This window comes from Engystomops pustulosus, chromosome 5, assembly GCF_040894005.1.
Source record: "Engystomops pustulosus chromosome 5, aEngPut4.maternal, whole genome shotgun sequence".
NCBI classification, from domain to species: Eukaryota; Metazoa; Chordata; class Amphibia; order Anura; family Leptodactylidae; genus Engystomops; species Engystomops pustulosus.
The window spans coordinates 139060707-139073792 of NC_092415.1; the positions used below are offsets into that span (position 1 = coordinate 139060707).

General features: G+C 40.6%; 1 protein-coding gene across 2 annotated transcripts in view; it reads right to left on the bottom strand.

Annotated features, from left to right (window-relative positions):
• Positions 1-13086, bottom strand: part of ITGA9 (integrin subunit alpha 9) — a 262270-nt gene that overhangs the window by 41013 nt on the left and 208171 nt on the right. For both annotated transcript variants that reach the window (XM_072153171.1, XM_072153172.1), the window contains 3 exons: positions 9199-9278; positions 7029-7118; positions 5783-5891 (listed from right to left, as the gene is read on the bottom strand). In XM_072153171.1, the coding sequence (XP_072009272.1) occupies positions 5783-5891; positions 7029-7118; positions 9199-9278 (279 nt within the window). The remainder of the gene's footprint in view (positions 1-5782; positions 5892-7028; positions 7119-9198; positions 9279-13086) is intronic.

Consider the following 13086-nt stretch of genomic DNA (forward strand, 5'->3'; position numbering starts at 1 on the left):
AACTGTATTATTTTACTGTTTTTATCCAATAACATTAATTATTTAAAGGGCATCTACTACCAGGATCAACCACTGCTAACCAAGCACACTGACATACTGGTGTGTGATCCCTCTTTTAGCTTCTTATGTCCTATTTTTTTTACAAGAAAAAAAAAGCCTTTTAAAATTATACAACCTAGTCTGAGGGGCTCCGGGTTCCATAGGTGTTAATGGAGACTGGAGCCCCTTAGACTCATTTGCATAGGAAGAGAAGATCCTGCTAGAGGGGGCACATACTAGTATGTCAGTGTGCTTGATGAAAATATAATTCGACAGCCCCAAGTCTAAAGTGAGCACTAATGATAAAGGAACAAATATCAGTCTAAAAGATTATCATTCTTCTCATTGGTACCTCTTTTCTTCATTCTCTGAAGAAGAATCCAGATGTTTTATAACTTCCAAAACAACAGTCAATTGTATTGTATTTTAGGTAATATATTGCAGGGGGCATACAGCACATATGGTTTTGACCAAACACATCCAAATTCCTGGCATTCCTACCTATTATACTCACAGATTCTGGTCATTTGTAAGTAATAGCTAGTAATTCATGCATCCGCCTCCCTTTTATTATGTAACAATAAAAACATGTTGAGAGGCCATTGTTTCTAATATTGCTGCATAAAAGAATAGGATGGAAATGAACGCATACAAACAGGCTCAATAGAGAACATATCTCATGAAAGTCAGGTATCCAAAAAATACCCAAATACCCAAAATAAATCTCATACAACCCAATGGGCATGTCAGACACCTTTACACTTGGGGTAATGCCACACGTCACTTTTTTGGACCATTTTAAAGCATGCGTCTTCAGTCTGTTTAAAAATGGACTGAAAACTCATGCTCTAAAACGGACCAAAAACGGCATGTGTGGCATCACCCTAAGGCTGGCGGCACATGTGCCTTTTTTAAACCCCTTTTTGGGCCGTTTTTAAGCAGTTCGTTAAAAAAACGCATGCGTTATAAAACGCAGGTGATTTTGAAAAAACGCATCCGTTTTTTGAAAACAAATCTGTTTTTGACCCGTTTTAATTAAGATAATTGGTAAAACCGGTAAAAAACGGATGCGTTTTAAAAAACAGATGCGTTTTATAACGGACTGCTTAAAAACGGCCAAAAAAAAGGTTCAAAACACCACATGTTCCGCCGGCCTTAGTCTAATTTGTTTTTAGTGGATTCTCCTTGTGTTGATTTGCACCTGTGCCTATTAGGCCCCTTTCACACTTGCGTTTTTCACGTGTGTTTTCTGCGCATGCTTTTGACGCGCAGAACTTGCATAGCACTCTGACCCACTGTAACCAATGGGTCTTTTCAGACTTGCATTTTTTTTCACGCACGCACACATGCATGTTTTTTTTAACGCACGTTTAAATCTCAGCATGCTCAACTTTTGCAAGTCACGCGCGTGAAAAACACACCATACAAGTCTATGGAGATACATCAAAAATGCATTGCACTCTGAGACACCTGCAAGTCCAATGCAAGTGCAATGTGTTTTTCACGCATCAATTGGCATAGAAAAGATAGAGCTAAGTCCTGAGTCCTTTTCACGTGCATTACCTGAGCGTGAGAAACGCATTGAAATTGCATTGAAAATTGAAAACTGAGACACTGAACAAACTCTGACTGAAAACTGATTGAATTCTGATGCAAAATGTCAGTTTTTCACTCACCAAACCCTGATCGCACCCTGATCAGACTCTGACGCGATCTGCAAAGCAAGTGTGGAAGGGGCCTAAGTCTAACATTGCTCCCTGGTGTGAAAGATGCAACTTTAAAAAAAGCTAATTTTTGCACCAGAAAGTCTTAGGGTGCGTTCACACGTTGCAGTTAAAACTGCATCGCAATCAGCTTTAAGGTGGTTTTAGGTGCAGTTTTGTCAATTGAACAGGTGAAATACATGAACTGAACGAGTGAATGACATTTGTGGAGCAGGTTTCCCCTTTAAAATCAAATTCACCCATTCAGTTCATGTCTTTGGCCCCTTCCACACTAGCGAGTGTGATGCGATGAACTCGCATCACACTCGCAACGCAAGCTGCCGGGAACGCACGGCCCGAACGCTGCACCGCGGGAGTGAACTCAGCATGTCAGTTCACTCCCGCGGTGCAGCGTTCGGGCCGTGCGTTCCCGGCAGCTTGCGTTGCGAGTGTGATGCGAGTTCATCGCATCACACTCGCTAGTGTGGAAGGGGCCTTTCACCTGTTCAATTGACAAAACTGCACCTAATACCACATCAAAGCTGATTGTGATGCAGTTTTAACTGCAACGTGTGAACGCACCCTCACAGATGGCTGTTCGATAAATCTCCCCATTTGTTTAATGTTTTTCGTGATATAGTCTGCATATTGCAAGTGATAGACAAGTCCCCAGCAAGTTTTTTTTGGTTTAAAAATGTCTTTCCCAAAAATAAATTTTGCAGTCAGTTGTTTTGTCCGTTTGTCCACATTTTCACAACTTTTGATGTTTCTAAATAAGACATTTTAAATCCAAAATGTTTACAGCATTTTTACATTACTCTTTAAAATGAAATTTTTTTCAGGGTGGCACAGTTAGACAGGTCATCGCTGTCTAGCATTTGTGATTTTTAAAAAAAAGTCCCAGTAGGAAAATATATCTTACTTATAAACAGCAGGATTTGTAAAGATAAATACAACAAATCCACAAGTTTGTGTACCACAAGTTGTGGTGTAAATGTGGAAAAGTCGCAAAAAAGTGTGTAACAACCGCATTGGGCAAAAATCTGTGACTTTTTGGTTCTAACCTTTTGAAGAAAAGTAGTGACAAAACTCCCCAATGACAAAAAATATTTTTTGTATATCTTTTTTATAGCAGTTGTTTGGCACGGGCTTTCTATTTGTGAAGATTGAACATATGCTCCAATTCCTACATCTCCTTCCAGTGCTGGGAAAAAATTCCTGTGGTCACTACTGTTTGGTAACAGTGCATAAACATTGGACACGTTTCCATGCCTTCTCTCCAGTCTTAACTGATGCTATTATATATATATATATATATATATATATATATATATATACTTTATTAAAGTGCTTAAAAAAGTGTGGCTTTAAAACAAGTTAAAGATGTCTTTTACATACAGATGATTTTCATGAGAGAAACACATCTGCTGCTATCGGCACACACTATGATGTCAGCAAGCGGCTGATGTCATGATGCCTGAGATGGACTGCACGGGGACACGGAGCTGATCCCGACATCGATGGAAAAAAGAGGACTTGCGGGCATGGAAAGGTGAGTACACTTTTTTTTCTTACAGGCTATATACTGGGGGCAGTCACTGCAGGCTTTATACTGGGGAGACAGGAGCTACAGGCTATATACTGGGGAACATGGGCTGCTGGCTAAATACTGGGGGGGACAGGGGTTGGCTGGCTATATACTGGGGGGACAGGGCCTGCTGGCTTTATACTGGGGAAGAAGGGGCTGCTGGCTATATACTGGGGGCAGGGGTTGGCTGGCTTTATACTGGGGGAAGAGGGCTACTGCCTATATACTCAGGGGCAGGGTCTGCAGGCTACATGCTGGGGGCATGGGCTGCAGGCTATATACTGGGGTGATGGGCTGCAGGATATATCTTGGGGACAAAGGGCTGGCTGTACACTGGGGGCATGAGCTGGCTGTCTATATACTAGAAGCAAGGAGCTTCTGGCTATATACTGGGGTCATGAGTTGGCAAGCTATATACAAGGCTTATACCAGAGTCAATATGTTTTCTCAGTTTTTTGTGTTAAAATTAGGGGTCTCGGCTTTTACTCGGGTTGGCTTTTACTTGAGTATATACGGTATATCAGAATTAAACATTGTAGGGCATGTGACTTATATATAAGTCCTCCCACACATGCCACAGCAACTGCTACAGCCTGAGGGCACATGTTGCATTTTGGTTCCGTTTTCATTGCGCTTTGAAATGCATTACTACAGCTGAGGAGAGGTGATTTGCCTAATAACATTACTGTCAACATTTGCATTTACAAAACGCAAAGTAAACGTGATGTCAGCGTATTGTTAACACATTTGTCAACATAACACATGTGTTAACATCACATTTACTCTGTGTTGTGTAAATGCAAATGTTAACAGTAATGTAATTAGGCAAATCACCTCTCCTCCACTGTAGCAATGCGTTTTCAAACATGTGACTTAGTGTGGTTTCACATTGCCAGTTTTTTCACATCAGTGATTTTTCACTGAACCCATTTTGGCTTATGGACACACACAGATTGGTTTCCTCTTCCTGGCTTCAGTGATGTCTTACTGACCCATTCCTTTCAATGGGCTTTTTCACAATTCAATTTTTTTCACGGTTCAGTTAACAGTGTAGAACCTGTTCTATTTGTGTTCACTGACAACAGTGGATCAATCGAAAAAACTGAAGTGTGAAAAATCCCATTGAAAGGAATGGTTCAGTAAGTCCCCTTTCACACTTGCGTTTTTCACGCGCGTTTTCTGCGCATGCTTTTGAAGCGCAGAACTTGCATTGCACTCTGACCCATTGTAATCAATGGGTCTTTTCAGACTTGCATTTTTTTTCACGCACACGCACATTTTAAATCTCGACATGCTCTACTTTTGCAAGTCATGTGCGTGAAAAACATACAAGTCTATGGAGATGCATCAAAAACGCATCACACTCTGAGGCCCCTTCCACACTTGCGTTGCAGATCACGTCAGAGTCTGATCAGGGTGGGATCAGGGTTTGTTCAGTGAAAAACGCACATTTCATCAGAGTGCAATCAGTTTTCAGTCAGAGTTTAGTCAGAAAATGCGCGTGAAATGGACTCAGGACTGAGCTCTATCTTTTCTATGGCAATTGATGCGTGAAAAACGCATTGCACTTGCGTGTGTCTCAGAGTGCAATGCGTTTTTGATGCATCTCCATAGACTTGTATGGTGCGTTTTTCACGTGTGTGCGTGAAAAAAAATGCAAGTCTGAAAAGACCCATTGGTTACAATGGGTCAGAGTGCAATGCAAGTTCTGCGCGTCAAAAGCACGCGCAGAAAACTCGCGTGAAAAACGCAAGTGTGAAAGGGGCCTGAGACACTTGCAAGTGCAATGCGTTTTTCACGCATCAATTGCCATAGAAAAGATAGAGCTCAGTCCTGAGTCCATTGCACTCGCATTTTCTGCGCGTGAAAAACGCTTTGAAATTGCATTGAAAACGCGTGTGAAAAACTGAGACACTGAACAAACTCTGACTGAAAACTGATTGCACTCTGATGCAAAATGTGCGTTTTTCACTGACCAAACCCTGATCGCACCCTGATCAAACTCTGACGTGAAATGCAACGCGATTGTGGAAGGGGCCTAAGAGTGAAAAATCACTGAGGCCAGGAAGAGAAAACCTGTATGTGTCCATAGGCCAAAACGGATTCAGTGAAAAATCACTGATGAGAAAAAAAAAACCTTTGCTGAGGAGAAGCAAGTTGAGCTTTAGTTTTAACTGCAATTTTTTCATATTGTGATGAAACCAATTCATTACAAAATCGCAAGATTCTAAAAATATAACATGCTCATTATTTTCTCATTGAGAAAATGTAATGTCCACACTCTTCTTGTGCCATGTTTTTATCAACTTCAACAAAATATACAATATCAAGTTGTTAGGTATATGTTTGGATGGAAAGCAGTTACATTTAACCCTTATTCACAGTGAGCTCAAGTAGGCTCATATACATTCTGTATGTGACAACCATTTCTAAAATAGAAAATGAAGCAAACCTGAAATGTGAAATTAAGAGGTTGGAAATGACATTCTAGGTCCTGGAGCAGAATGAAGTTTGAAGCCTCCACTGTATCTCCATACACAAAGGAAGAAGGGGACACAGTCCTGAATAAAACAATAAAAAAATGGTCAAATAAATATCTGCTGTGCATTGCAGTCACACATTTCATGTTATTAAAGGACCATTGCTATTAGTATCACTGATAATAGATGATTAGTACTCACCTCCTTGTACCATCCCCCAGTGCAGTAATCTTCTTTTATTAGCGAGGAACAGATGGATTATTTAAAAAAATCCCTTTTGTATAATATGGAAACTAGTCTAAGGTGCTCTGCAGAGCACCTATCTGCACCACCAACATCACCGTCTGTCTCACACATGCGTGTTGCTACAGCGGGATAAGCCGGCTAAGTAGCAGTCTGCGCAATCTTTGCAGAATACAGTGAAGTTGCTGTCTCTCTAAAACCTTTGTAGGTGGGACAACAAATTCACAGGGGCATGAAAAATGTAGTTCCTGTGGCACCGAAAGGTGCTTGGTTTTATCGATGTACAGATGTGCTAATACAATTAAAACAAAGTCTTTTAACCAAGAATTCATTGAGTCGATCCACCAGGAGTCTCCAGCGGCGACAATTACACGTCCAAAAGTTTCCTTCTTCAGGAGTAGAAAGTAGCTTAGAGCTGTTTGAAAATTTTGTTTTAAAAAATCAGAAATTCACTAAAGACATTAACTCTTCAAATGCCACATATATCAATAAAGGAAAAACACTAAGATATATCTGTCCAGCAGAAAAGCGAGAAAAAAAAGGTGCTGAAAGCCAGACTTATGATACGTTTCCCATGACAATCCCCATGCAAGTATATACGGTATTTATAATAGAATATATACATATGTATACGTTTCTATATCCCACTACAACATCCATAAAGCAGTAGGGAAATGCTGATCTGGGTTTTTTCTGATGTTACTACTTTTGTGATGAAATATTGTGCACTCTCTAAATGTTAAACACTTATATTAACACTAACTAAATAGATGTTTTATTCTTATAGGAAAGAGTTCTGGACTTGGCATTAACGGTAACTGTAATATATCCTGTTTTTACAGCCTGAGAACTGAGTCTGGATGAAAGCTGGTGCCGGAAAGTTTGATATATAAACATGAAAAGAATGTGATTTTCCACTGGGATAAAAACTGTACACTTCCTTTCTGTAGAATAAGATGGTAGGTTGTCCCTTACCCCGTTACTGACAAGTCCACTTCATGCTTTAGGGGCACAGCCAGAATGAGGGTGTTGTCATGTAAAGTTTCTGGTCGTTCAATGTTTCCACTGGAGGAGAGGGAGATTGAATAAAACAATTATTTCATGTCACTACCATTTTACGTATGTATCAAGTATCATCGACAATCACATGTTGGGGGGGTCATTTATCTTAGGCTTTTTTTTCTCTTATATTTGTGACTTTCTGGTGCATTTGCATATTTGAGACAACGTTTGAGATTTTTGTTCAACATTTAAAAAAAAAGCTGTAAAAAACCAGCAGACACACATGGCTGATATATCACTCTCTAAGATTAAAGAAACATGCTAAAAACCCAGAAAAAGCAAAAAAAAAAAATGTCCTTACTAAAGATAAATGACCCCCCATAGACCCATTAAAAGAAGTGCACAAAGGAATGCATACACAATTTAAGGGACTGGAATGGGGACTGAGAATGTTTGTAAAACAGCAGCAATTATCCAAATATGTACTTCAGCGTTTTACACTGCTGATAAATGTTATTAAATCTCAATATATGATTAACATACTGCATATTGAAGCAAGTATGTTAACAGTTTCAACCCCTTTAAATGTTTGGCTATTTTGCTTCATTTGTTTCATGATGCGTGTGTAAGTGGGGGGGCAGGATATTTGGTAATTTACCTATATACACTTCCTGTATATACTCAAGTATAAGCCAACCCACCTAATTTTATTGACTTCAGTAAAAGCCTAGGGCGGGAAATGTATTGGTCACTGCCTCCCCAGTAATGATATGCACTGCAGCCTCCCACAGTAATGATATGCACTGCAGCCTCCAACAGTAATGATATGCACTGCAGGCTCCCACAGTAATGAGATGCACTGCAGCCTCCCACAATAATGATATGCCCTGCAGCCTCCAACAGTAATGATATGCCCTGCAGTCTCCCACAGTAATGATATGCACTGCAGCCTCCAACAGTAATGATATGCACTGCAGCCTCCTACAGTAATGAGATGCACTGCAGCCTCCCACAGTAATGATATGCCCTGCAGCCTCCAACAGTAATGATATGCACTGCAGCCTCCCACAGTAATGATATGCACTGCAGCCTTCCACAGTAATGATATGCCCTGCAGCCTCCCACAGTAATGATATGCACTGCAGCCTCCCACAGTAATGAGATGCACTGCAGCCTCCCACAGTAATGAGATGCACTGCAGCCTCCCACAGTAATGATATGCCCTGCAGCCTCCAACAGTAATGATATGCACTGCAGCCTCCCACAGTAATGATATGCCCTGCAGCCTCCAACAGTAATGAAATGCCCTGCAGTCTCCCACAGTAATGATATGCACTGCAGCCTTCCACAGTAATGATATGCCCTGCAGCCTCCCACAGTAATGATATGCCCTGCAGCCTCCCACAGTAATGAGATGCCCTGCAGCCTCCCACAGTAATGAGATGCCCTGCAGCCTCCCACAGTAATGATATGCACTGCAGCCTCCAACAGTAATGAAATGCCCTGCAGTCTCCCACAGTAATGATATGCACTGCAGCCTTCCACAGTAATGATATGCCCTGCAGCCTCCCACAGTAATGAGATGCCCTGCAGCCTCCCACAGTAATGAGATGCCCTGCAGCCTCCCACAGTAATGATATGCACTGTAGCCTCCAACAGTATTGATATGCACTGCAGCCTTCCACAGTAATGATATGCCCTGCAACCTCCATCAGTAATGATATGCCCTGCAGCCTCCCACAGTAATAATATGCCCTGCAGCCTCCCACAGTAATGAGATGCCCTGCAGCCTCCCACATTGTTGCATTGTTCACTGGGAGCCTGGAGAAAACTTGACTCTTCTAAAGCTGAATCATGTATACTCATTTGCATATAAGAAAACCGTCTTTAATTGAGGTACAGTGCCTCAGTGACAGATCATTTTAAGTGATATGAGGAGGACTTTAACTCTTTACCAGCAGGTATTACTGATGTGAGGGGTAAAATTCTGCTGACAGGTCTTCTTTAATTAATAAATAGGAAAATATTTGGTCACCATACAGATATAAAAAAAGGATCTGAAATAAGGTAACCATTCATTACAAGAGTACAATACACATTATAATAACCTGGATATTGTGACTCACATCTAATATTTATTTACCTTTGGGCAGTGACAAGGAACTGAAGCACATCATCTTCTCCAGATAAGTGGCTAGTATCAAAGATCACACTGAAGTCATACTATGGTAAAGAAAAAACAGGAGTCAAGTTATGGTTAGAATAAATTGGATTACAGTTCAGGCCTGCTTTTTTGCAGGGAAGAAGGAACTCTTTGCATCATGAATCACTACAATGCACCGAGTCCTACTCAATACACCTTGTTTGTTCTATGGAACCTGGCCAACGCATTGTCCATGGTGCATGAATGGACTGTGGTCATGTGTCACCCGCCTTAGTGTTATGCTCTCCTCCACAGATTTTTGCCACCAAACGACAGAATATAAAGAAGTTTGAAAATACAAAAAGCTGAATTTTTAGCAATTTGACAATTTTACTAAATATTTTTTATGTTTTATCTATTCTGTTAGCATTTAAAATGTTTTTTTTATTATTTAAATTATAAAAATGTTTCTTGAATGCTATGTCTATACAAACATGCACACAATATAAATGAAAAATCTTTGCTCATTTCTAGACTCTCAATGCTGTTAGCACTGGGACAATACGCAAAAATATCCTTTGCTGTGACTTTGCAGTATTATTTTAAGAGTATTTCACACATGTAATACATTCTTTTATTAAACCAGGAACGTTGCCATACAGTAATAAAGCTCAGAAAGGAATTGATGTGTAAATCATACATCTGCTGACACAAGCATGTTCATTCATTAGAGAAACCAAAAAACAAACCACTCCCATAACAAAGCAATAAAATCTGTCAAGACTCCAGATTTTCTCTGTGATCCCAAGCCAAACTGATAACCTCAAGCTACCATACATAATTTAAGTAGAATCCATTCAGCAGTCTGTATTAGTAAAATATGTAGTTTAATTCCAGGAAATTTACTGAACTAATGATAAACAATTTGGTTTGTTACAGACATATGAGCAATAAGGTAGGCCAATACATACGGTATACACCCACTACAATATTACTAACAACCAAATCAAGATCCCCTTAGGGGATTTGCTGCAAAGCAAATCAGGTCAAAGCAGGTCAACATCTGCAAAGAGTTTGTATGTTCTCTCTGTGTTTTTGTGGGTTTTCTCTGGGTCCTCTGGTTTCCTCCCACACTCCAAAACATACTGTTAGGTTGTTTAGATTGCGAGCCCCATTGGGGACAGGGACCAATTTGTCATGCTTTGTGCAGTGCTGCGTAATCTGTGTGCGCTATATAAATAAAGAATTATTATTATTATTAATATTACCAGTTGGACGTTGACTGACTTAAAGGGGTATTCACATTTAAATTAATTCATCTGCTATAAACATACATTTCTTCAATTGGATGTTTTTAAAAAATATGATCCTGTGTGAAGATAATTTCCTCTAAACATGGTCCTTTAAAAACAAGATTGTTCTCCTTAGATGCAATTACTGTTGTGATTGCACAAAGAAACAAATAATCTTTGCATATGAAATGCCTGGGAGTCCCACAGTTGTCCGGGTGGCCTGGAATAGTGCATGTGTGGCCACCTCTGCAAGAGTGCAGTGTTAGTCATATCCAATTACAACTATCTAGCTTCTAAGGAACAACATAGTTACATTTATAGAACAATGGGGCAGATTTACTTACCCAGTCCATTCGCGATCCAGCGGCATGTTCTGTGCGGTGGATTCGGGTCCGGCCGGGATTCACTAAGGTAGTTCCTCCGACGTCCACCAGGTGGCGCTGCTGCGCTGAAGTTCCCCGAGGCCCGCTGGAATGCCCTGAAGTACACCGGCCTATTCCTGGTGAAGGTAAGTGCAAGTTCCACTACACTTTTTTTTTTTTTTAAATGCGGCGGTTTTTCCGAATCTGTCGGGTTTTCATTCAGCCACGCCCCCCGATTTCCGTCGCGTGCATGCCGGCGCCAATGCGCCACAATCCGATCACGTGTGCCAAAATCCCCGGGCAATACAGGGAAAATCTGCGCAAATCGGAAATTTTCGGGTAACACGTCGGGAAAACGCGAATCAGGCCCTTAGCAAATGACCCCCATTATCTTAACAAAGCTACATATTTTTTAATAACAATCAATGTAATAAATGTATGTATATGGCAGATGAATAAAACATTAAATGCAAATGCCCAGATTGTAATACCCCTTTAAGGGGTCTTCTGGCTTAATATACTGACAACCTATATTAAAAATGGTTACAAAGTATGGTTGAAATTTTAAACAGGCTCAGGCACTCTTTATATATAAAAGCAGTCCTTCTTTATTTATTATAGAACAATATACATCCAAAAAAAGAAGACCTATGCAATTCAATATGCATAGGTCAATATGGAGCTCTTAATCATCGTTATCCATGAAGGGTCGAAGCTCTGTACGAATTTTCACAATTTCCTTTAAACAAATCTGTCCTTTTACACTATTAATTGCATAAGTCTAGAGAACAGTCAGAGAAAAATATATTCCATGTGGACATTTCTTTAAAGGGGGACTCTGCTGTTGAAATTTTTGTATAGGAGGACTCTGCTGTGGACATTTTTATAAAGGGGGGCTCTAGTATATAATAAATAATTAATATAATAAAACTTAATATAATAATAAGTTTCTTAAGCACCCTGACCCTAGATATTTTAGATGTATAAAAATATTATTATTTTTTCATTATTGGGATGGTTTGGAATAATTTTCCATAGTTGAACACAACAAACCCTTGTCTCCAGTTCTGATTCATAATGCCAAGTATTGCACTGAACAATGTTGGAACATGAAGTTTCTTGTAATTCAAAATGTTAAATCCCGCGCGCAGTCCGAATCCGTCAGGTTGTTTGATGCCCCCCCCCCCCATTTCTGTCGCGTCCAAGTCGTCGCTGATGCGCCAAAATCCGATCGCGGGCGTCAAAATCCCTTGTTAAATGCGGAAATCGTCGGGAAACCCGACGGAAATGAGCCCCACTATCTCAGCTCCACATCCGTTGGACAGAAAACCAAGATGGCAGCCCTGACCCTAAAGTCAGAAGATACAGGGTTGGGAACCAAGCACAACTGAAATTGTGTAAACCAGGACTAATAGAGATAGGTTGGACCTATATCTGTGAAATTCTGTATTTTTGTTATGAACACTGAATCAGAGAATGTGTTATTTTGTTATCCTGAGTACATTTAAGAGAATTGTCTTCAAGGGAATACCCCTTTAAGACAAAATTCTCCTCTGTCTAGATATGATACATATAGGGGCTTATTTGCTAATGTTCGCAGATCGCTACTTTCGTCAAACTGTTTGTTTGTTTTGGGGCTTGCACGGCTGTGACATGCATTTAACAGGTGTCTGCGCTGTGAATGTGTCGCACGTGATCGTCTTTGGTGTAGCTGCGCTGGCTTTCATGCGACAGAAACTGGGAGGCTTCGGACAATCCAACCGGTTCGGACTGAGCGCGGGATTTCAAATTGTGTCGTAAGACAATGCACTTACATGCACCACGAAGAAGGAGGTGAGCTCTGTCGGACCTGAGCGGGGAAGTGACACATGCAGGATATCATCTTAATGAATCGCAGCAGAGTGCATTATCATCAGACAATGTACTTAGTTGGACAGGTAAGTAAATGTGCCCCAGAATGTCAATTATTATACTTATGATGGGCCCCCTGTTCGACGGCCCGCCCCCCAATTTCTGTCACATGAAAGCCGGCGTGATTGTGCCAAAATCTGATCGCGTGCCACACAATCCCCCTCTAAATACCTGTCCCAGCCACGCAAAACCTGTAAACGTTTGAATATCCGACAAAAGTGCGGTCCGTGTACCCTTAGTAAATAAGCCCCTATGTCTCTTTTTAATGCAAAAAATGGCTTCTGTCATAGAATGGTCAGTCACCAGAATTTACCACATGAAAC